Raw genomic sequence first — 27,352 nt, forward strand, 5'->3', positions numbered from 1 at the left:
ATAATATAGCATATTTAAATCCAGTTCAAACCACACAAGTGTGGAGCAATAGATAATAAAAATAGAGCATAGAAGTACAACATAACCCTCTAAACATTTAGCCCCATCCTTTCTCTAAAAACACAACAATCAGCTTTTATTGTTTTTTGAGTTTTTTTTAGTTATAATTAAAATCATAATTATTTATTTTTAAGTCAAAAGATAAAAAAAAGTCAATACAACATTTATATTTTAAATTCTTTTAACTAAATAATTTTTCTAAATAATTATGATAAATTTTATATTTTATACTAATTAAAACATTTAAAGTTTTTTTATTTCTATAAAGTTCTTAAACTTATTTTATTATATTTGCATTTTTAATTATTTTATAAATTTAATTTAAACATTTAATTGCTTATTCTTTACATATTTTATTTAAGTATTTGTTATTTATTTTTTCATATTAATTTATTTCAATATAAACTTTTTATATTGAAAATAAACTTATATAACTTATTTTTAATTTATAGTTTATACAAATTTAAAGAATAAAATACCTACCAGAATTGCTCGAACTCAAATTTCTTTTTACATAAGCTAGTCTGCTGTCATGAGCATCACTTTCCCATTGACATGCATCTTCTGAGTGGCATTTCACACTAAAACAATCCCTTTTATATAATATAGCTACATTGCAATCATTAAGTTTGCAACATTTTTCAATGCAACTGCCCATTGAGTGTATTTTAGCATGTTTTGTAAAGCTACCAGATTTGGTACCATCATGTAAGCGAGCAAAATAAATTGTTGGGCTTATAAAACAACCTTTGTTTAATCCAATAGTTAAACTTGATTTTCCAAACTCTTTAGTTGCTGAAAAAATAAATTTAAATTTTTTAAAGTATTCATTCAATTTAATTAATTTGCTTAAAATATTTTTTGTGAAAATGTATTTTAAAATTACATTAATCATTCTTTCCTGGTAGCTTAATAGGTTTCCACACAGTTGTCCTTAGTATGCGCTATATATTAGCTCCAACATAGTTGTGCCGTGATAAAAAAAGTTTTAAAGGATTTTTATCAATTTGCAATGCTTTTAATCATGCATAACTGCTGGTATTTTGAAAATGTTTAACTGATGATTCAAGAAATAAAAAATGTTTAACTGAGGGCTTCTTAAGAAATGTAAAAATAAACTGTGTAATTAAAATTAAATTTCATTTAATATTGTTTGTTTTACATGATCATGTATATAATTACAAAATTTTATATATATATGTTATAACACAATTCATGTTTTAATACAAACTCGAATAAGTATCACAATGGTTTTCAAAATTGCGTTAATCCACTTAAATTCAAATATCTTAAGAAACTCTTAAACATTTTCTTAAGCACATGTTAAAGACAACTGTCAGTGTCTCACCAATACCTGATTTCTTTTCCACCACTTTAGCTTCCAAAATATTATTTTCATTGTACTCATAGTAACCATGAAAACATCTCCAATTTTCAAAAAATATCTCTTGGCATTGGAGATCAATGCAACATGTGGTAATGCATTTGTCTTCTGTGTATATGGATTTTTGTCGTAGTGTGTAAAAAGCGTTGTGTGAGTTCTTTTTAATCAATTTATTGTTTGGACAAGAGTAATATGCTTCAACTCGATCTCCTACAGATCAAAGATTATATAAATTAAGAAAAAAAAGTTTATATGAAGTATGACAATATTTTCCACCTAATGTTAGTGCAAACATGATTTGAAAACAAATTTTTTAATATAAATCAGTTGCAGAAATTTATACGCACACACACACTCACACTCACCCACACACACACACACACACACACACACACACACACACACACACACACACACATATATATATATATAGATATATATATATATATATTTATATATATATATATATATATATATAAATATATATATATATATATATATATATATATATATATATATATATGTATATATATATATATATATATATATATATATATATATATATATATATATATATATATATATATATATATTACTATATATATATTACTATATATATATATATATAAATGACTCAAAAATCATATTAAAAAAATACCAAAACATTATTATTAAAAATAATAACTAGAGTTAATATTAAGTTTAACAATGCATAATTCATTTAACATTATCTTTTCTTTTCCATCAGCTTATTCAATTTTTAATAATAAACTTGTATGTTTGTACAAACTTAAATCAGCTAGTTATAGGTGACTCTTGAATAGCAGTATTAATAGTATTAAATAGTAATATCAGTATTAAAAATCAGCTTGTTAAAGAAAGAAAGTGTGCTTTTTTTTATATTCAGTAAAACTTTCTATGATATAGCTCAAAAGCAGAATAGCATTAGAAATTAACTGCTAGAAAAAATGGTTAGAGTAAAAAAATCAACTGACAGAAACCAATTTTAATGATTAAGTTCAAAATTATAATTTTATGATTAATGTCAAAAAGTATCTATTTTGAAATTCACAAATGCAAACCATTATTGAAAACAGAAAAAGCAGAGTAGTATCAAAAATTAACTGTTGCAAAAAATGATGTCTAATCAACATATTCTAATTAACATACGAGCAGTGTTGCTACATTGACAGACTAATAGGTAGAACATGCAAGGAGTGCTGCTACATCAACTGAGAGTTTGGTTTGAACAGGCGGTCTAATAATTAAAAAAAAACTTAATCATAATAATTTTCCTTATTTTCAACATTATTCAACTTTTAATTATTTCAATATTAGTCACTTATTGCTAATTACAATCTTATCCTACTTTTGAGATTTTCAGTAATATTCCTTTATTCACAATTTCCGTTTTATTCACAATTTCAATTTTAATCCGGAATTTCCCATTTCAAATAAATTTAGTTGGGTGACTTCGATACTGTTACTACTACCTGATATAACTTGTTAATAAATGTTTATTATAAATAAAAAAACATAAGTGCATGCTTATAAATATAAGAAAAAAGAACACAGCAGCAGATTCTGATGTTATGATATTTGACATTCTACTTAAAGCAACCTCTCAAATTTTTAATTCCTTTAGGTACCAACATTAGGTTTCAAGTATTTGAAAAGTTTAAAAATTCTTGAAAACTGAAACTACAGAATAAACGAAGAAAACATAACTGCTTTTTTAGAAAAATATTTTTTAAAAGGGGGGCTTAATGTAACTATTATTTGAGCTCATTTATTTTCATAGTTTTTTAGGAGAAACTTATTTTCGTGTCTGCATTTAGAAATTAATTACGATTTTTTGTTTAATAAACATTCTTGGTTTGCTTGTGTAATCATTTCAAATTTTTCTTAGAGGTATGGAATAAATTTTTTGGAAATATTGTTATATGCAGGCGCTGTTTTAAGTATGAACCAATTTAGAATAAAATCATCAATATTTTTATCTTTTAATTCCCATATATATTTTGACAGCAGTGTCTTTAGAATACTTTTTATATTTCTAAAAGATTGCTTATGATTGGCAAAAGTTTTTTCCATTCACCCTCTGTTATGCCAATATATTGTTTATCAGGTACATTCTTAGAGGAAGCGACAAATTTATATATCACATTTTTTGATAAACAACTTCCACTCATTGGACAATTGTTTTTTTGTTTTCAATTAACCGAAAAAAATGACTGAGCTTTATACTTGTCAACCACGTTACGTCTCATCACAGTCCGCATAAACATTTGACCATTTTTGCAAAAATTCTCTTAAGATAGTCGTAGAAATATTGAGCGATTTTGTGGTTCATGAATTACTGCAAAAATCAAATTGTTTTTATTTCCGCAACGATTCTTTTGCATCATAAATTTTATTGTTCAACAGAGACGTTAAGTTGTGCAACTTACTCTTTTCTATTATAAAAGCTTGATTCCCAATAATTTTGTTTTATTTTCTAATTTAAGTTAGTAGTAAGTAGCGTAAGTAGAACTCGGTTGTGCAATAAAAATTTATGTCGTAAAACAATTGATGAGGAAAAAGAAATCAATCAATTTCTGCTACAATTATTGTACGAGAAAATCTCACAACTGCTGAACAACATTTCTACAACTATTGAAAACTAAGCTAAACTTCTAAGTGATAAGTGATTCCAGGATTCAATTTGAAAAATCTCCGTTTATTTGTATCATACTTTTATAACAAACTTTCCATATTTACTTTATAAAATTTACTAATTATTCTATATATATATACATATATATATATATATATATATATATATATATATATATATATATATATATATATATATATATATATATATATATATATATATATATATATATATATATATATATATATATATATATAAATTAGTAGAAAATCACTTAACGAAAATTTTTCTCATTTAAAACTGTGTTTCATCAACAAAGACTCATCAGAAATGAATGATCAAATTAATAAAACTTCAATTTATACCAAAAATTAAATTATAGGAAGATGCAAATGTCTTAACTACTGTAAATTTTCACACATTTGTAGAGTTTGCTCACACTATTATAAAAAGAATTGTTTGGAAATGATTGCTTTTTTAGAAAAATATTTTTTAAAAGAGGGCTTAATAAAACTAATATTTGAGCTCATTTATTTTTATAGTTTTTTAATTGTTTTTTTGTTTACAATAATCTAATAAATTATATAAAATTTTTAATCGAAATACAATTAAAGATAGCTACAGTTGCACAAAAAATATGAAAAGAATTATAAAAGGTCACAACAATGCTTTGTGAAACAAAAAAGAAATCCTAAATGAGGAAACTACATAAAATTGTAATTGTAATTCAAATAACACCATACTGCCAAAATATATATGGGAATTAAAAGATAAAAATATTAATAATTTTATACTGAATTGGTTCATACTTAAAACAGCGCCTGCATATAACAATATTTCCAAAAAATGTATACTATGCCTACAAGAGAAATTTGAAATAATTACACATGCAAACCAAGAATGTTTTTTTTATAGTTTTTTAGGAGAAAATAAGTTTCTCCTAAAAAACTATAAAAATATATGAGCTCAAATAATAGTTATATTAAGTCTCCCTTTTAAAAAATATTTTTCTAAAAAAGCAATCATTTACAAAGAATTCTTTTTATCATAATGTTAGCAAACTCCATAAATGTGTGAAAACACAGTGTTAAATGAGAATAATTTTCGTTAAGTGATTTTCTACTAATTTATAATTGCTCTGTTCTTTTAAGAACATTGAGCACTCTACTTTGTAGAATACATTTTAAAATTGTTTAAGTATATATATATATATATATATATATATATATATATATATATATATATATATATATATATATATATATATATATACATATATATATATATATATACATATATATATATATATATATATATATATATATATATATATATATATATATATATATATATATATATATATATATACATTTATATATATATATATATATATATATATATATATATATATATATATATATATATATATATATATATATATATATATAAATCGATGGGTTAGTTCTAAATCAATACATGTCTAAGTTTAGGCTATATTGAGTTATGAATTTTGAAATGTTGATCTCTGCGCCCTCTACCGTCTACCAAGTTATAGGGAATGAAGGAGATGCAATACAATAAAACAACAACTATAATATGTTTTTAAATATTTGAATTTGTGTATAAGAATTTAAACTTTTAAAATCACTTTTCATACAACTGTCTAAAATGGGTAATTTTTTAGAATTAACCCATCGATATGTATATATATATATATATATATATATATATATATATATATATATATATATATATATATATATATATATATATATATATATATATATATATATCGCATCATCGTTATCACTATTATAATCTTCATTACCATAATTAATTAGTTTATTGAATCATTTTTATTGGCATAAAAAGCTGCATGCTTGTGTAAACAAGTGGCAACATTGTAAAATATAACGCATTATATTGTGAGTGGAACTAGTTTTTTAAATGTAAGTGTAAATACTTTGATATTCTTTCATTATTAAAAGTAAAGTGATGAACTATTCAAATGCCTTATTTTAAATTTAGCAAATGCATTCTGACAGTAGAAAAATATTTGGAGATCAAGAAATATTAAACGTTTGCATAATCGAATAAAATATTAACGTTTGCATCTTCGAATAAAAATGATGGTCAAGCTTTAACCATTTTTTATGTAAAGAACAAACAAAATGAAATAAAGTAACATTAAAATGAGCAATGCCAAAGCAACGGTTAAACGCTGGCTGAAAAGCAGCGTTTAACCGTTAATGCATGGGCCATGCATAGACCATGCAACACTTGGCATAGCCCATACTTATTTGCCGATGTTGGGCCAGTTATGGCACCGATAATGGGCCATGCTTAGACCAAGCATGGAGAGTTTTCTGGGAAGTGTGTGCGTCATCATGGCCGCAAACAAGTGTAATTGAAGTAGTTTTTCTTAGCTTTCAATAAAATTTTAAAAAATGCCTAAAAACTAAAGAAGTTAGTAATAAAAAATACAACAAGAAGTAAGTATCCGACAGATTATTTGGGGCAGGCCAATGACACGGATTTCGAAGTGGGGCGCACAATCTTCAACTTGTTAAAAAAGTCCTCTATATCTAATAACTTCTGGAAAAAAAGAATTTTTAATGGTCTTTTTGAAAAAAAGTGTGTGGGGGAAGGGGCTGCCCCTTCCCGTCCTTCACGTTGGCGTTGACCATGTGGAGGCATCACAAGTAATCCAATCTGAGGCATTACAAACAATGATGCACTGTGTGCTTTCTAATAAATTGTAGCTTTTATTTGATTGTTAAAAACAACCTATAAAACCTTTTTTTACTAAGGTCTTGTCACTGAACATCGTAAAAGAATACTCATTTAGAATTTTCACGCCGCTTTTCTTAATATTGTTGGAAAAATGTTCAGAGCAGGAATCGAATCAAGGACCACTTGATTTTAAGGCTCTAACCATTGAAAGTATCGTGTGTTTTTATTAGCATTTATGTTTAATAATAAATAATTTAAAAGTTCTGAGCCGCATTGGTTAAGAAATTTTTGGTCGATTCTGGGTGTAACGGGTCTGGAATTATAAGACCCATAACTGACCCGTTTGGTTAACGAAACTTCGTCTGGCGGGTTTCGGGTCCATAATAAAAAAAACCCAGTTCAAACGGGTTAGGTTTGGTCTGTGTTTAGACCCGACCCTTTAACAGCTTTAGTAGCAATTAATTTTTTAAGCATTTTTTAAACTTCACCGTAGAGCATTGTAAGGAATATAGAATTACTAATGCCTTTCATTAATTTCATAGAGAGCAATTAAATCAAAAACTATTTTTATATTTTTTCATTACTCTAGACTATTTTTGAAATATTATATTTTTGCACATTTAGAAACTCAAATTTATTCTTTAGGTATATATATACGATGATGCCTAAGAAAAGCAATCTGGAAAATTTTATAAACATCAATTTGAACTCTTTAAGTTGTAACTTTCTAAGTCAAAATTTATAAAGATTACATAAACAAAACCATATAGTGATATAGCGAAATATCAGACAATAAGTCAAATACCTACCAGACAATAAGTCATATATCTACTAGAAAGGTTATATACTTACTAGGCAAGAAGTCACAAACCTATATTTAAAATAATAATATTAACAAATTACCTATTTTTTGATAAAAAACAATGGAAAATACTGGAAATTGCGAAATTTTTTTTTTACAAATTAAACAGTCAAAATCAAAAACAAATTACCGATTAAAAAAAATAGAAAATAAAAATCTTAACTTATTTAAAGCTCAATTAGAATTAATCAAGTATATTTATCTTTTTTGTTTTGTCTATAAAAAAATTAACATGAAGTTAAATTTCAACAGTATTTTATTATTATTTTTATTATATTATTATTATTATTTATATTATTATTATTATTATTTGTTATTATTGTCATTATAACTATTATTACTATTATTACTTTTATTATTATTGTTATTATTATCATTATTATGAATCATGCGCCAAAGAAAAATCATAAATTTCAGTCTTATATCAAAATATTTTTTTAATTAAATAACATCCTTAGAACCCGTCGCTGTTTTATTTGAATATTAAGTACGAACTTTTTCATAGGTCATTTTAAGGAATTAGAACGTCATTCCAAAAATATTGGACTGTAATAATGACGGATATTAATATAAAAATACGCGACTATCACGTCTTGTTTTAAAAAATATATATTTTCCGGCTGATTTAGTGCGACTCCTTGAACAACGTTTTTTGAAAATCTTTTTTAGATTAGATAAGTGATGTAATAATGCGGTAAATTTTAATGAGACCACATTTTCTATCCGTTGTTTTGGATGGAACTCACTCTCGCAGTAATTATTATTTTAAAAAGACTTTAATTTTTATTTTTAAAAACATTCATGCGGAAATATGATTAGCAGTAACTTAAGTTAACAAGCAAACAAACGCTCTAAATGAAAGTGTAATTCGTTCAAGTGTTACATTACCAAAATGTTTTGAGATGCTTTCATTAAAGACCTACCTTGAATAAAGTTCCATAGTGATACTATTATTGCAGTTAGTATATGCCAAAACTTCATAGATAAAAATTCATTGCAAAACTTTAATCTCGTTCTGTGGGTTCATAAATAAACACTCACATTTGAACGATTACTAAATAAGTAATAAATGCTATTCCTCTTTTTTTTTTGATTTTCGCTTCATAAACGTTGATTTTTTAGTTAGTTAATTTTTGCATTTTCTATTATTTTATCTGCAAAATTTTCTAAGTAACAAACGCGGCAGAATTGAATAGTTCATTCATTTGAAAAATGCTAACTGCATACTGAAGTCATCGCTGTAAACGCTTTTAGAACCTAAAAATTGTAAACAATGTTGTACAAGGACTTTAATACTTAATTTTTTTTTATTTTACTGGATAAATTCAGTTATTATAATTTTAATAAGAACTTTATTTTTTAATTTTTATTAAATTTTTCTTTTTGTTGTCATTTCAATTAACTTTAATTAAATTAGTGTGCATTTGAAATATCTAATTAAAATTTTTAAGTATTGTGAGGGGGTTTGTTTATTTCATTAAAACTATTTTTTTTTTATTATTCATTTTTTAAATTTAAATTTTATTTTTACTTTACTACATTACATATTTGTATTTAATTAATTTTATTTTAGGCATTTTAAACAATTTTAAAAAAAATTAAATGAACAAAAGATTAAATAAACAACCCCCTGAATAGCACCAATTTAAAATAAAATTAAAACAGACATGCTTGAATGATTTTTGTCAGTAACTTTAACGAATGAGTAAATAGACACAATAGTAACCATTTACTTTATAAAACATTTAAAAATGCTCTCCTTTTAAATTTGGTTTTATAGTTCCTATTATTTTAAAGAGTAAAATATAAAATTTGAAAATTGAAATTTTTAACACTATTACTACAAGGCGTTTTTTTCCGGGGCAAAAAGTCTCACAACAGTCAATTTTTCGAAAGTTTTTTTTTTTATTTTATTTTTGAAACATAGGTCCTATACTCTGCTCAAAAATGTATCCATTTAATCACCAGATATGGCAAGCTCACTTGAACCATTCATAATGGCAAAAAAAAACGTCAAATTTTTATTAATTTTTTTTTTCGAAAATGGTTTTCCTCAAAATCTACATAACTTTTTTGAAATAAAAAAGCTTCAAACTATTTTTGTTTTAATAAACATATTAACTTCGTGCTATAAAAGATATATGTTTTAGTTATATATTTGTAATAAACTTAATTAATTGGTACACTAACCGTGATTACTAAATCACGGTTATTGTACCAAAAAAACAGCTGCGACCTATGTATCCTTTATGATATATTTTTTAGTCAAAAATTGAAAATTAAGCTGTTGTCATGTTATTTAAATTATGATAGCACTTGGTGAAGTTGCTTAAGATGATACGTTTTGAGACGCTCAAGATGAGATGCAGCTTTTTATTAAGAAAAGCGCGTTTTTTTAAAGTTATTATCTACGGAGCCTTGTTTTGGTATTTCAAGAGCAAAAGTTTTTCCAAAAAATATTATTGCAAACTTTTTTAGTGATAGGAAAGATGCATATTTGTTTTTTTTTTATGGTTGATATAATTACATTTAACTTTGTATAGTCCTTAAAGACGCAATTTTATTTAATTTTTTTTTTTTTGTGACTATTCTTTTGCTATTTTGAATTTTTTTTTGAGTTTCATTAAAAAGCTCATCTTAGTAAACAGGGTTTCCGAAGAAAAGATGATTGGGTATGTTAAAAATATCGCAATTTTTAGTATTAAAACTTTTTTTTTAATGAACTATTCATTTATATTCTTTATAAAGAAAGTCTAAATTATGATAATCTGCAAAAATAAATATAAACATAATAATATTTAGACTACGAAAACAATACTCAACCGGCTACGAAAAATAAGACTCAACTTATGCAACCTTCCCATAACCGTTATTTATTTATAATAAATAATTTTTTACTATATTAATGTTTCGTTATTGGAAAATTTGAAAAAGGTCAGGTCAGGTTATCTCGCTACTAGTAACATGTAACCCAGTGCAACCTGCTTCATGTCCTGCTCTCTAGTAGGATACACTTTTTAAGGCAAAAGATAGGAGAAGCCAACTTCGAATTAAAACACACCGTGATTTGGGTCTCTTGGTTGTGTATGGGCAAGAGGCGGTGTCTCGATTAAAACACTCATCTTGGGCAGATGTTAAACGCAACCGGCTACTGTCTTGTAGAGGGCCTTCTAGGCAAAGACTAAAGGGGTAAACAGATTCTATCTGTTGACCAGCCCCGTACCCATTCTTTATATACTAGGCTGGCGCAGATGTATTTATAATACATTGTTTTTAGTTTAAAATGTTGAATGCTGGATCTTCTTGACTTAATACATGGGTTTTGCTTGTGTCTCTGTTTTTATGATTAGGCAACTCATTCCATAATCTCCTAATGAGGGTACAGCTCTAAAACTCAGTTTTATGGTTCTAAGTCCGGCTGGTAGTCAGATTTCCCGACCTCTGTGGTAGCTCTCGGAGAGGCTGATTCCATCAACAACTGTAAAATATCATAGTACTAACAGTACCATGTTACGCATGGATGGTGTCCCTGTTCGTACTTTTGATGTGCATTGTCGAGGCCACATTTGGAGCTCTTTGTTACAACTTAGGATTTATTAGTAATATTGAGGCAAATGCTTGGGCTATTAAAAAGTGTACTGAGTACTATCTATGCGTTGAGTCAAGTTCTTTAAGAAATTTAAAAATGTGCTGAAAATGTACTAAAGTACCAAATCCTATAAAACACAAAACAACATTGTCATCACCAAGTTCTCTAAATTTATCATTCACTAATATTCGTAACCTTCGTAGTAACTTTTTTTCTAGTGAGTCTTATCTCTTGCAAAGTTCACCATACCTACTTGCTTTTTGTGAGACTAGTTTGAGTTTGGCTGTCTCCTCTTGTGATGTTAGTGTTGATGGTTATCTTCCTTTAATTTGTAAAGTCTCCAATAGTCACATGCTTGGCCTGGGCATTAACGTTCGTAAGAATTCACTTATCTATCAGGAAACTAGGTTTGAATTCACAGACTATTCTTTCATGTGCTTTCGTTTAGCACCACTTCACTCTATCGCCTTTCCATTTGTTCTATATTGCTCTCTTGCATCTCAAGACTGCACTCTTTTTGATGTTATTTTTGATCAAATTGACCAAGCCCTCTCTCTTTATCCATCAACCAATATCGTTGTTGTTGGTGGCTTTAATGCTCATCACACTGAATGGCTTGGCTCTAGTATCTATGACTCTTCAGTCGTTAAAGCCCGCAACCTTTGCCTTTATCAATCTCTAACTCAAATAGTCAACTTTCCTACTCGCTTTCATTATTTCGCCCGAATCATTTACCTTCTCTACTCGACTTATGTCTTGTTTTTGATCCTAGTTATATTTCTGATAATTGTCACTCTTACAACTACCTTAAACTGACTGGGACTCTTTGAGTGATTTTCTTTGTGATGGCCTTTGGGTAGAAATCTTTCGTCTTCCTGCTTACATAACTTTCTAATCGTGCTTCTTACATAACTTTGTGGGTTCAAAGGCCGCTATTTTCAGGCCATGAAATGTTGTATTTTATCTCAAAAATTAAGCTCTTGACTACCGGAGAATCTCTAACAGTATCAATAATAAGGGCAAACCTATTATTCCACCTCTTTTGCATGGCTCAGAATTTGGCACTTCACCTAAAGATAAAGCTGAATTGTTTGATAAAAACTTTTCATCAGTATCATCTCTCAATTCCACTAGTTACGTTCTACCTGATATTACCGACAAACAGGTTGATCCATTGCATAACATTTGTATCACCTCAGCTTCTGTATTTAAAGTGATTTCCGGTTAAGACACTTCTACAGCTTGTGGTCTGGACAACATACCTGTTATAGCCTTGCAGAAGTGTTCTCCGGAGCTGTCGTCTATACTTTCAAAACTATTTAATAAGTGCTTATCAGAGTCTTGTTTTCCAGCCTGGTGGAAAGCAGCATCCCTGGTGGAAAGCAGCATCTGTTATCCCTATTTTCAAAAATTCTGGAGAGCAATCTGACTCGTCTAACTAACGTTCCATTAGTCTTCTTTCTATCATAAGCAAGGTTTATGAGTCTTTAATTAACAAACGCTTAATCTCTTATCTTGAATTCAATTACTTATTTTTTGATCATCAATATGGATTTGGATCTTCTCGTTCTACAGCTGATCTGCTAACAGTAATAACCGATGGTTTTTATTGTGCATTAGATAAAGGTGGAGAGTTTGAGGCTATTGCTTTTGACATTTCTAAAGCTTTTGATAACGTTTGGCATGCTGTTTTTCTTCATAACCTTTCTTTTTACAGTGTATTAGGTAACATCTTTAAGATTATTTAATCCTTCCTTACCAATGTAGTATAAAAGTTATTCTCAATGGAAACCACTATTCTTCATATCCAGTCTCTTCAGGGGTTCCTCAAGGTTTTATCCTTGGCCCTCTACTCTTTTTAATTTACATTAACGATCTCCTAGAAATTGCAACAACTAAGGTAGCATTATTCGCTAATCATACTTCCATTTATTTTTGTCCTAATAAGAAGCCAACACTCTCTGATTGCTTGGAGGGGGCATCTGAGCTTGAAAAGGATCTCACTTCTGCTACAGCATGGGGCTCACTGTGGCTTGTGAACTTTAATTCAGATGAAAACTCAATTTTTTTCAGTCAATCGTTATCGCAATAATTTAGATATTCCTTTATTTATGAACGGTAATTTACCCTTCATCTTCTAGTATTAACTCTTACTTTTGATCTTTCTTAAAAACCATATATCAAATCCGTTGCAGAATTAGCATCTGCTCAGGTTGCTTTATCGTGCTCGACACTTTCTTACTCTGGATTCTTTTCTTTATTTCTATAAATCTCAAATCCGTCCTTGTATGGAATACTATTGCCATATCTGGGGCGGATCTTCCAATAATGCCCATTCTCTTTTAAACAAGTTGCAAAAATGCATTGTAAACATAGTTGGTCCTGGTCTTGCAGCCAACCTCCAACCATTATAACATTGTCGTAATGTTGCTTCTTTTTCTTTTTTTTGCAATTGTTATAATGGGCACTGCTCTAATGAGCTAGTCTCTTGTGTCATCTACTAAAATTTATTTTCTTGTTACTCGTCATTTAATTAAATCTCATCCATTTACTGTGACTGTTTCAATGTGCTCTAAAAACTCTTATTCATCTATTTTTTTCCTCGAGCATTGGTTTTTTGGAAATCGCTTTCTGTGTCTTGCTTTCCTGATGTGGAGCCGTGGTGCAGTGGTTAGAGAGCTTTCTTTAAGAGCAGGAGATCTAGGTTTGAAACGAGCTTTGGACATATTTTCGCGTCACGGCAAGGAAGGAGGCGTGAACTTCCTGGTTAAATGCACTATCGTGGTGCTCTGTGACAAGACCATTAGGTCTTCTTGGGGCACCTAAATAACAACAACAACAACAACAACAACAACAACAAAAAATCATTTAATTTGCAAACCTTTAAGTCGTCCGTCAATCGTTATCTTGCTCCATAAATTTCATTTTTTCTCTTCCAGTAACTTCAAACTCTAATAGTGATTGCTTGCAGCCTGTTGAAAACGAAGATGTTGAAAAAAAATATCAAATATTTAAGTACTTAATTCCAACCAAATGCCGCTCTCTTAAAAATGGTATTAATGATGTTTAGGAAGATTTATAAAGGTTCTATAGGGTGGCACACAACTGAAAACAAGTTTTTTTTTAAATAATCAAAAATATTTTTTTTTTTTTTGATGAGAATATATTTATATTAAAATAAAATAAAAAGCAGCTATTTTTTAAAATTTTCATAATGGCCAAAAATGTGTTGTAAAACACGTGTTTTTAATAAATCTTCAAAACCTAATAACTTGGTTTTGCCTCAACAACTCGAACTAAAATTTTGAACATAGTTACCTAGCCATATTTCACCCTGTTTGACCGTGGTATTTTTTGAGATTAAAATTATTTTACAAAATATTGCATTTTTAACAAAATCACGCAATATATATATGAAACATCAATAAAACCAGCACTTTAAACACCAATACTTCACTTTCTATAAATTTTCATTAAAATTCTGAGGGTCAAACTAAGTATTATATTATAATAAACAAATTCTGAAAATTTTAATATGTAAATAAGTTTCGTTAATGAGAAAACGTATTTCAAAGTTTAAAAAAATACATATTGCCAAAAAAGCAAAAATAAGAAAAAAATATATAATAAGAATATGATAATTATCAAAATCCACCAGGGATGTAACTATCATTTGTTTCTTTTATTTGTTGATCATCTACAAAACCTTTTTGCTCTTACTTTTACTTAACTGCTCTTAGTTTTTTTCTCTGAATTTTACTTTTATCCATTGACTTTGTCTTCAAAAGTCGAATTCTGGTTTTGTCAATTTCACTTGATGAGGCTGATGTAACAACTCCATTCAAGCCAAAGTACTTTTAAACTTCTATTACACCATTAGCACCATCATTATGATGCGGCACTGCTGAGTATGTTCCCATTTCAATTATAGACTTACTAATAAATGTGTGCTTTGTTACGCAAGATCATATAATTAAATTTAATGCTTCATTGGCATTTTGTTTTGTTCAATGCAAACATTTAATTAGAAGATCATCAGCCTGAAGATCCTTAATGATTGGTAAAATAAGATTTTTAGTCCTGATAGGTTTACATGATTTTGATTTATAATTTTTATTAAGAGCCTAATATTTGCACTAACTTTTTTTTTTTTTTTAATTTTTATTTTAGTCATAACTTGTCAATCCTCTCGGGCAAAACTGATATTGCATTTGCTGGTTTTTAAAATTGGTGAAATGAAATAAAATAGCATAAACTGCCTTTTTCATAGCACACAAGTTGTTGACGAATTGCCATGCCATAATAGTTTTGCATAGAATTTATACATTCTTCTGTTAGGTTACCTTTACTTGATAAAGGAGTTTTAGTGCGTTTGTGTGCTTTGACTAAATTTCTAAGTCATGAACCTAACCTTTTTTGCACATGAGCTACGCATTCAAGTTTTATCGGAGTGATGTCAAAATCCTGGTAAGGGTTTGAGTTTTTAACATCATTAAAGGAAGAAATGCCTCCGTCACCAAGAAACTCTTTATAAATTAGATTATTTTTTTAACAGAGCGTTTAAAAATTGTCACTGCTCTTGCAGACTCCATACTTCCAGATTAAAATTTGTGATTTATTTCACATTGATGATCAATTATCCCACACTGATATTCTGGAGTTCCTTTTTTACTATTTCTCATTTTACAGCCCATGCAGTATTTAGACAAAGCTTCAATACCAATGCATTTATCACCAGAAATTGCTGTAACTACACCGTGCAATATATGTGACAGCATTTCTTCTATGTACCATCAATTGAAACTCTTATTCATGGTATATCCTGAGCAATGTCAACTTTTTTAAAGTCTTTAACCGCCAATAACATACTTTTCCCTGCAGCATTTTTATAAGCTAAAATAATAGTTTTGTTTAATTTTTAAAATCCATTTTCAGATATGCTTTTATTCATGTTCATGTTTTTTCATTCAGTTCAAGTTCATGCAAGATGAAAATGTTTTTATAGCTCCATAACCACAGCCTACTTCTCGAAAAGCTATTATTGCACGAACATTAACATCATATGGTGAGTTAGCTGTTACTGCATCAAATTTATCATTTATTGATTTTTTTTTGATGAATTGAATTGTTTAACTAGTGTGCAAATCCTTTTCTACTGGAATCAATACCTGTTAAAAGTAATGGCTTAAAGCAGTTGTTGCATGCAGTTTTAGCTATCAGTTCTTTAAGAATTAAAAAGTTAATAAAGAAAAAAATTGTCTTTTTCAGAATCAAATTTATTCGAATAGTTGAGTTTGATTTTCCTTTCACTAGAACAGCTACTAGCTGCTTGATTTGGGGAAGACGATGAGATGGAGGAAGATGATGATTTTTTATTTCCAACAACACCATTCCATTTTCGTTTTTATTTTTCTTCTTGATAAATTTCGATTATTTTTATTTCCTTGTTTATTCATTTAAAAATAATTTTGTTCCAATTAAATTGAAATCACTTTTAAAACGATTTGCAACAAAACGAGAGAAAAGTTACAGAAGAAGTTTTTAAGATTAATTTTTTTTGTATATGTAGAAGGAATGATTATAGAATTAAAATACCAAAAAATCATACTTATTTTCAGTTGTGTGCCATCTTGAGGGACTGTCGATAAACGATATGAGTAATTTTTCTCAATTTTTTGACCCCCTCTCCCCTTTGTCAGTTTTTGGCCCAATTATATATGTCTATTTTTGTATCCATAACCTCCTCCCCCGTCCTAAAATAACATTGAAACATATTTTCAATGTTATAAACACCGTTGATATTTTTCTGGTTAAATTACCGAACAGTTAATATCGCATCATATAATAAACAAACTAATCAAACTAAAAATAAAAAAAAAATTGATTTTCTTGAGTATAGTGTAATGGTTATTGATGTAGAAATGGAAGTAGAAGTTGAAATTGAAGTAAACTTTGATTTAAAGCTTACAACGGCTGACGGAAAAGCAGTTAGTGCAATTTGTGACAACAAATCAGCTCGGAGTTGCAATATTTGCAAATGTACTTCTAAATCAATGAATATCTTGGATAAAGCTCTGATCCGTCCAACGTATTCGCAAAGATCAGAGCTTTGATTTTCGTCATTAGATGAATTGATTTGATGCTTGTTTTCGGTTGTGTGTTTAAAACCAAAAGCAAAAAGAATAACACGTGCCAGAAACGGTTTCTATTCTGTGAAATTAACTATTATTATTTTGCCAAAAACCCAAAATATTATTGGCTTCACCATCACAGAAACGTAGTATTATATTATACTTAATTTCCGTAAAGAATGTGAAACCAGTTAGAAGCACGCGACATGTAAGTTTGAATTTAAACCTAAAAAAATACCTGTTAAATTCAAGTAAAACTGCCAAAGAATTTAACAAGTTTTGGATTACGCCTGGATCGTAACAAACGCTTGTCTATACAGGTTTTAATTTCGAATGTGCCGGATGGGAGGGCGTTCTACATATAAGTTATAGACTTGATATTTAAAAGTGAAAAACACGTAGATCTGAAAATATAAAATTAGCTGCGGTAAAACAAAAGTTTGATCAGAAAATCTTATGAAAAACATAATTTATCATTATGTTTTTCATAAGGCTATAAGAATTTTTCAAGAGGTTAAAAGTGTCATCAAGAAAATTCACAGTTTTTAAATTAACATTTATTTCAATTTGGAAGCCATTGTTTTTGAAAATTTTTGCTATAATTTTTCTGAATTTGTCAAGTAGATACCTTGATTTATTTTTTATTATTATTCACAATTTGTAGATTTTTGACCTAACCCCAACGAAAACACCCGGAAAAATCCTTTTGAGGGATGATAGTACATACCAATAGGAGTTCATAGCAATAAATCTTAAAATCAGGGATTACCGTCCGTGGGACTTTTTTGCGTTTCAAAGTTCTAAATTAGAGTGAAAGTTAGTTTTCTTTATTTTCCGAATTCAATAATTAGTTTTACAAAAACTTTATAAAACAAAAAATGTTCTACATAAAATTCTAAACAACTCTTATCTCATTCATATTTTCACAAAAACGCATTTTTAACCTTCAAAATTCGAGACAAAAAATCGGCATTTTGTCTACCATAATGTCACGCTGAAAAAATATCTTTTACAACCATCGTGTCACACTGAAAAACGATTTTTTGACGATCTCATCTAGTCGCACGGAAAAACAACGCTTTGTTTTGGGAAATGGCACTTGAAAAGCTTGACTAAGCTTTAACTTTTGACTCATTACGACCAAAATGCCTAATGCATCAAAAACACATGATGAATGCAGAAAATCTGTATGTGTTGCGTACATGAAAAAAAGTGATAGAGAACTGACAGTTGTAGCAAAGGAAAAGATTCTTCAATTCATTGAACCTGATTTAGACTTCAATGATGACAGAGTTCCATTAGGAATTTGTATCAACCGCAGATTTTAACTTGGAAAATTGGATGGCTCCATGAAAAAAGTTCCAACACTTTTCAACTTTCAGAACATCTCAAAAAAGCCTTCAACTCGCTCATCACTTATTTGTGATTGTTTGATCTGCCAAATAGGTAAACTGAGAGAAAAGGAGCAACATCCTCTGAACAAACTTGAGGACTCCTCTGAAAAATCAATCAAGCCTGAAAACCAGAGCGTTGAAAAGAGATGTACCAAATGTCTTTTATTAATTGGTCGTGGACTCCCTCCCAACTACACACCGGGGACTCGCCATGAAAATTTGAAAAAAATTGCTGAAGCTGATGGAAACGGCGCAGAGCTAGTAGCTTCAGCAGTTATTGCTTCAAAAGATTTATCTCCTATTGGAACAATTCGTCTAACTCAACAAGCTGGAGGCAAAGCCATTCCACTGCGAAGAGGGGTATCAGTAGCACAACAGCTGTTCAAAACCCCGCTTTCTACTTAGGATATGGTTCACATTCAAAAAAAAAAGCTTGGCTCCACTTTGAATCAAATCAGTCCCTTAGGTTGGTAGAACCCAACTTTCAACTGAAATTTGCTCAGGCAGGACAAAAAGTAGCAGACCATTTTACAATTAGCAGCATGAACCTGTCAGAAGACAACCAGACCAGGGAGGTTGTGCACTGCCATAGTCTCATTGACCTCAGTGTCAACGTACAAGTTTCAAGAAACTTGGGAGATTCAGTCATCTTGAAGCTGGGAATAGGTGGAGGTGGATCATTTTTGAAGGTCACTTTCACTCACATTGTACTGGAAAAGAATGAGTTGGAGCCACAAAGTCCTGTTCAAAAAAACATGAAAATAACTTCTCCACTTTCAGCCAAAGCAACAAGTGTCAAGCAGCAAATGCTTGTTGCTCTCTCTCAAGACACACCTGAAACTTACCAGAATGTCAAGCAGATTTTTGGTCTCATCAAAATCCATGAGAAGTCTTTGCTAGACTCTTTGGTTATTTCCTGTGATTTGAAGCTTGCTAACATTCTCTGTGGAATTCAATCACATAGTAGCAAACACCCTTGCTGCTGGTGTGAGGCAGAGAACACAAACCTCATCAGATGTGGCCATCCAAGAACCTTCAATTCAGAACGGTCAAATTCGGAAGCAATTCGCAGAGTTCATGAAATCAGGCGGTGACATTCGCAAGTCAAGAGATTTCAAAAATGTTGTTCATCTGCCCTTGCTTGATTTTCATGATGACATGTTTGTGCTGGAAGCCATCCCACATATGGAGCTTCATCTACTTCTTGGTGTGGTCAACCGTCTCTTCAAAAACCTCTGCGATCTTTGGCCAGATGCAAAGCAATGGCCAACCACACTGCACCTTTCTATTCAACCATTCTATGGGGCCATTTTAATGGAAATGATTGCCTTAAGCTGCTGAGAAGATTAGATTGCCTGAAGCAAATTGCAGAGCAAAAGCACTTCAAACAGGCCGATGGGTTTATTCAAACTTTGTCTCTGTTCAAAGATGTTGTTACATCTTGTTTTGGAACCACTTTGGATCCTGATTTTGAAGCAAAAGTTGAAAGCTTTAAACAGAGCTTCATTAATCTTCCAGTCTCTATTACTCCCAAAGTACATGCTGTCTTTCATTATGTTCCTCAGTTCATCAAGAGAAAAAATTAGGGACTAGGACTTTTCAGCGAACAAGCAACTGAGGCTCTTCACTCAAATTTCAAGCCCTTCTGGGACAGATACAAAAGAAATCTAGAGAATCCTGATTATTCCAAGCATCTCCTCTCTTGTGTCATTGAATACAATAGCAAAAAAATCTAGTCTCAGCAAGTCAATGGTAAGTTATAGCTTTAGATTGCTAAGTTGCATCTTAAAAAAAAACGTAAATTTGGGGGAAAACCTAGATCAAAAATGATTTCAAAGAATAATCCAAAGCTTTTTTTTCAGTTTCCTCTAGAACTAAAGGAAATGTAACAAGAAAGAACAAAAATTTCAAAGAATCAAGTGAAAACGAGCCAAACCCAATGAAGTTGAAGAAGAATATTCGAACTTATAGAAAAATGTTTTTTCAAGGAAAACTAATCAAATTTTGGAAAATATGAATAAGATAAGAGTTGTTTAGAATTTTATGTAGAAAATTTTTTGTTTTATAAAGTTTTTTGTAAAACTAATTATTGAATTCGGAAAATAAAGAAAACTAACTTTCACTTTAATTTAGAACTTTAAACGCAAAAAAGTCCCACAGACGGTAATCCCTGATTTTAAGATTTATTGCTATGAACTCCTATTGGTATGTACTATCATCCCTCAAAAGTATTTTTCCGGGTGTTTTCGTTGGGGTTAGGTCAAAAATCTACAAACTGTGTATTAAACCATCATTGCAAAACAAGCTTAATTGATAAAATTGAACTATTTTAGCTTAAGAATTTAAAATATATAAGTCTACAAATTCGCAAATTTCTACGGGACTTTTTGTGATGACTTACGGAATTTGTAATTAAATTGTTACGATTTTGTGACGAGGAAGAGGGGAGTCAGAAACGGTCGAAAATTGCGTGATGTAATTTATGGACGACTCCAAAGCATTCGCGCATGGTTTTTTTCCTCCACGACTCTTTATTGAAATAGAGTAAAGTGTTTCATCAATTTTAATTAGACGAATAGTATCCTCTGTACTTTAAGTGGATTTTTCAAAGTTCTTTTGTTTTATTTCAAATTTCTGCTGTAATTGAGGGGTAAAAATCGTTAATATCAAATTGTATAATTGTGCATTAATTTTTGTTACCAATTTAGAAAACCAATTTATAACATCAGTGGTACTTTTCCACTGCTGCAAGTTTAATTTTTTTTTACTAACGTGCCCTAATTCACTTTTTGAAGGAGCTAGTAGCCATGGGAATTTATTATTAAAATATGATTTATATATTGTATTATAATTTTATTTAACACCCTCAATATAAATATGTTTACAAGGAAAGAATACACACTAAATAATATAGTTTAAAATAATGATATTGTAAAGATAAAACGTAATGTTTTCTTTCAATTTGTTCGGTTGTATGTATTTCGGTATGTATTTCGTGTCGACATATTGGACAAGTTGGTTTTGGCTGTTTCAGAAGAGAATGTAAGTTAATTTGGTAAAGTAAATGTTGACACGGATTCAATTTAATAGCAAACTTTCTGAAATAGTGTATTGCCAAATAACACAACGATCTTTCAACTCCATTATTATTGCTGGGACATACAAATGAAATTTAAAAATGTAATTGAGAAACCCAACATGTAAATAAGAAATCGTAATATGTAATTAGAAAAACAAAAATTGTAATTGTAATATGTACACAGCAAAACTCAAGATTCTAAGTCAAAAATTTTTGTTCTTATTTTAAGAATTTTGTTCTTGTTTTAAGAACTTTATTCTTATTTTAAGAACTTGATTCTTGTTTTAAGAACTTCATTCTTATTTTAAGAACTTCATTCTTATTTAAGGATATTTCAATAAAAAACATTATTCCTAATTTTATTGTATCATAACAATATTATAAAATTAGGAATAATAATAAGTCCAGCGCGATGGGGGAAGGGGAGGGGGGGGAGGAAATGAGGGAAAGAGGTGTGACACCCATCCATCAATGATTTATTCGTTCATTTAGTCGGCGAATTTGACCATTTTTGACAAGCCCGTTGGCAAATGCAGACCTTTCATACAAGTTAGTCGGTAAATTTAGACAGTCAGTCGGCAACTGTCGATAAGGCAATGAGCAAATTCAAAAAAACAAGGACATTATTATTATTTTTTTTTCAGTCAGCAAAAGCTGTAGTGGAACACCCCACCCACCCACGTGACACCTACTCGCGCCGGCCATATATATACATATATATATATATATATATATATATATATATATATATATATATATATATATATATATATATATATATATATATATATATATATATATATATATATATATATATATATATATATATATATCAAAGACCTTTCCTTTTCACAGGCATGCCTAAAAAAATCATCAATTTTTTAATGGGACCCCTAAATTCAGTGAAATTAAAGCCACTAAATTTCCCCTCCTGTTTTCCCCCTCCTCCACTATCTGATAGACCTGCGTTCATGATTTTATGTAATCAAATAGTCTAATCCGTTTGATCGCCATTAAGACTAAAATACCAAGCAGAAGGAGTCATATAATACAAGAATTCTATAGAATTCGCATTTAATAAGTGCGATTTTCATATCTGTGAATCTGCATAAATCTAATCTAGTATAAATGTGAATCTTTTGTAAGGGCGAAGTAGTTGTAAAATAATATAAGTGTTAAGTGCAAGCATAAGTGCAAACAAGCATAAGTGCGATTTAGTTTAAAGAGCTCCAAAGCTGTGCACTTTTTTATAATAAATGAATAAAGCAAAAATGAATATACTGCCTAGCGACGCATCAAGGAATTTTTGTAGGCCAGTGCGTGGCTAGGTTTGCCTCCCCCCCCCCCCCAAACCTAATAGGACCCAAAAATCTCAAAAACTTTAATTAGGCACGGTTGATTACGAGCCTTATGGAAATTTCAGAGATTTTAAAATGGCTGCGGCTCTTAGCTACATAATCTTTTTTATATAGCAACTGTTTTTTTAGTTTATTTTTGTAAAAATTTATGTTGCAACCATATTATTGACCTGGCTCAATAAATAAATGTCTTTTTTTTATTAGTAAATAAATAAAATTGAGGCTATAAGAGAGTGAACAATCCAAAATGTGGACTGTACATATGTTTTTTTTAATTTAATAACATGGCATGTATTAAATTACATGCCATGTTATTAAATTAAAAAAAACATATGTACAGTCTTCCTCTGTTCCATTCGCTCGTGCATTTTGAGTCAGGTGGTTTTACAAATACTTCTTGTCCTTGTGTATAGTTGTGGAGAACTTCCGCGTTAGTTTTGGCAGAAATTGTGTGTGGTTTCCACTCGTAGGAAAATATAGCTTTGTAGGGGAGCGATGTTTCCTCGCCATTTTTTCTGGGAGCTATGTTATACCAATATACCATTTTTAACGGGTCTTTGCCACTTCTGGCTGCCATGCGCTTGATTGTGCGATGATGACGTTCAACAATTCCATTTCCAGATGGCCTGTAAGCGCAACGAAACAAGATGGACACTCCCCAATCTGCGCATAATTCACCAACGAGTTTTGAGCAAAAAGTCTTGCTGTTGTCAAATAGAACTTGCCACGGAGGTCCTCTTTTTCGGAATATTTCTTCTAAATGGAAGCACACTGTTGTTTCTTTCTCGTTCTGTAGCCTTCTCCAAATTGCAAACTTGCTCCTTTTTCCACAGTCAATAATAGACAAGTAAATCTCTGATTTTTAGTGGGTTATGTCAATAGCCAAACGATGCCAGCTCTTTCCAACTTCAAGATTTCCTTCTTCCCATCTAATCGGCGCAGGATCCACCGATAAACATCTTTCGCAACTTTTCACGACTGATTCAACGTCTTTTCTGCAAACTTTCTCCTTCGGATATGTTTGTTTCATCAAATAAAGTGTTCGATTGACTCCATTGTGATGAAGATTATGAAACGACTTCACATCAGGCGGTACAATGTTTGCTGTCATTGCAGAATGGTTTGCATGCAGCCAGTTCTGTGGTACCCTCGTAAGAGCATCGGCTTTGTTTTCTGCTGACTTTACCAGGAAAAGTTTTAATTTTATATTGCACTCCTTCACAAGGTCTTCAATTAATGACAACCGGCGACGGACAAGTGGTTCTCCAAGACCGTGTACTCGAACGGGTTTGTCACCGATAATTAAGGATCTCAACCAACCGACAACAGTAGCCGAATCACACTTTATGTTAATACATTCGAATCCCCATTTTGTTGCTAGATTAATTCCTTTTATCACGGCTTCTAACTCTGCAAGATTAATGTGAGCCGTATCATCTTGTTTCCTCAGCTACGAACAGTCTTCTACTATTTCCCCGGCCACTTCCAAAACTATGCCAACAGCTAAACTGCTTGCATCGCACCACACTGTTGCTTCAGAAATGTTTTTGACGTTCCATGACCCATGAACGGGATCTTCTTTTGTAAGTCTTTCATTCAAACTGCTTACTAATTTAACAACTCGTTCGTTCGCCAAAGAGTCCCATCCACAACTACTCGAAACTCTTTTTAGATAGCTGCACGAAGGGCGCAGCCAATTTGCTATTGGAAAATGTCCGGTCAGCTGTCCGCACCAAGAAAAGATTTGCCGACGTGTCATTTTTTCTTCCGGAACTTTGGGTATGTTGTCACGTTTCCAACGGACTTGGTTGCATTGTTTGTACACTCGCAATCCAAGCACACGACCACCGACAAGCTTTTCTGGCAACTTAGAATCCAAGCCATATTTTTTCAAGAGTTCTTGAACTCTGCAACTTGACACTATGTTATTATTGACAATGATATCATCAATAAATGAATCCGTCCCAGACTCGACAAATTTATCTAAGGATAATACCTTTTTTAAGATTTTAGTCATTATTCTGGGCGCCACATTTAAACCAAAACCCAATCTTGTTAGACAGTAACGCTGCCCTTCATATTCCACAACTTGATATTTCCATAATGCTTCGTCGACACGAATTTGCAGGTACGCTTTCTTTAAGTCGATTATCTCAAGATTTTCTCCCAACTTTCTCCAGTTGCGAAGTTTGGTACTGCAAACATCGTTATCTGCAGTATGACTGGATACAAATTGATTCAACTCCCGGTAGTCCATCACCGGACGTATTTTTAACTTATTTCGTTGAGTTACTGCCATCAATGGAATGATGCCATTACATCTCCCTTCAAATGGTTTCAGCTATCCATTCACTTATTTCCATTGCGTACTCACTTTTAACGTCCTCAAAGATATGATAGTTTGGAATTTTGTTAGTTAACGTTGGTGGTTCCATCAGCCATTTCCAAGACACGCTCCAACTGCCATTTTTGAATTCTGCTACGAAGTCTTTATCAATCAGCTTTAGAATAGTAGACGAGGATACTTCACTCGTTTTTTCTTGAGAAACAGCAGTAGCACCGATAGTTAGTTGTTCCACATTGAAGTTTATGGTTTCGCCGTCCCTCCCGACTTGGACACCTCCAAGCAGTCGTATTGCGTCCATACCAAGTAGCATTTGATATTCGGGAACAATGTCTGCCACCAGGCATTCCAAATCGATGGTGGTATCATTTATAGAAAGATTAACAACAATCTGGTGTTTTATTTCAATTGAGTTTCCATTCATCATAACAACCTTTTCTCTTGCGAGTTTGACATTTTTTTTGGTTTATAATTTCCCGACTTAAAATGGATTTGGAGCATCCAGTATCCAACAATGCTTTTATTTTTCTTCCATTAACATATACGCAGAGAGTTGGCGGTTTTAAATTTTGTGGGAAGCCGCTCGCACAAAAACGGGTGGCTTCCCTTCCACGTTTTTTGAGTTCGTACACTTTTTATAGCAGTGCAGGGCCAGGTGATTGTCCATTCCACACACAAAGCACCTCTTCTTGTCAATTTCTTCGCTACAATTTCGACTGATATGTCCATCCTTGCCGCAACGGTAGCAAGTTACGGTCTTTCTTCCGCGTCCTTGAGGAACCTACCTTGGACTGATGGCAACAGGATTCACGCAACTAACGAAACATGATTCTTTACGACGTAAAATTACCAAACTTCTTGATTTTTCAGCCATCTGGTACAGCGACATTGTTGATATTGAGCATGCGGTTTGCAGCTGTTTTCTTGCTTCGTCAGGTAACCCGAGAATGAATGCGCACCTTATCCACTCTTCGCTTACGTGAGTTGATATTAGCTTGCTCAGCCTCGTTAATTCTGCGAGATATACGTCAACAGACTCGTTCTCTTTAAGACGGCGATTTACGAATTCTTCGTATGCTGTTAGCGGAGAAGCAGAGAAGGCAGTAGTCAGTGCATTTTTCACTTCTTTGTAGTCTTCTTTTATTTCATCACTAAGACCTTGATAAACGGCAAACGCTCCGCCAGAGAGAAATAAGGGGAGCACCACATGCAACTCGTCAACTTTTTGAAGTTTTGCAACCAGTTCCAATTTCTGTATCCATTCTGAAAACTCACCCGAACCATCGTATTGCGACACCAAATCTGCAAACTTTATCACTATACTCATTGCCGAAATAGCTTGTAATATTAATTCTATATTTGTTTTTCTCACACACTTTGTAAATATCTTTACTCAATATATATACATTTGCAAATACCCCCGAGGGTATAATAAACATTATAAACGTTATATACAATGTAATAAATGACACACCCACAACGTTCCTTCTGTCGCAATACAACAATAGTTTATATATAATACAGTTATTTACACTAATTACAGCTTTCTTTTTAGGAATTGCAAGTTTCCAAATATACGCAATGTAAAGTAAGTAAAGAAAACATTACTTTTCAATTAGTAAATTTAATATTAATAATTAATTTTGTTTGTTTTTTACATTCTTTTATCTTTATTTTTATAACATGATCTAATTAAATGCTCCAGAACAAAGTTATTAGAAAATGGATGCTAAATTTACTCAAAAAAGGACCTGGGTAAATA

General features: G+C 30.7%; 1 protein-coding gene across 8 annotated transcripts in view; it reads right to left on the reverse strand.

The window, feature by feature from the left end:
• The window catches only part of LOC100214834 (uncharacterized), a 65,913-nt gene extending 56,946 nt beyond the window's left edge, over window positions 1-8,967 (reverse strand). For 5 of the 8 annotated variants that reach the window (XR_010638049.1, XM_065795514.1, XM_065795518.1 and 2 more), the window contains exons 1-3: window positions 8,619-8,967; window positions 1,415-1,654; window positions 544-855 (exon numbers count right to left, since the gene is read on the reverse strand). Coding sequence is in view for 7 of the 8 variants with exons in the window: in XM_065795514.1 (XP_065651586.1) it covers window positions 544-855; window positions 1,415-1,654; window positions 8,619-8,676 (610 nt within the window). In the remaining variant the exon portion in view is untranslated. The remainder of the gene's footprint in view (window positions 1-543; window positions 856-1,414; window positions 1,655-8,618) is intronic. The other 3 variants (XM_065795516.1, XM_065795517.1, XM_065795515.1) reach the window with 3 other exon arrangements.
• Window positions 8,968-27,352: the final 18,385 nt, after the last annotated feature.

This window comes from Hydra vulgaris, chromosome 04, assembly GCF_038396675.1.
Source record: "Hydra vulgaris chromosome 04, alternate assembly HydraT2T_AEP".
In the NCBI taxonomy this organism is placed as follows: Eukaryota; Metazoa; Cnidaria; class Hydrozoa; order Anthoathecata; family Hydridae; genus Hydra; species Hydra vulgaris.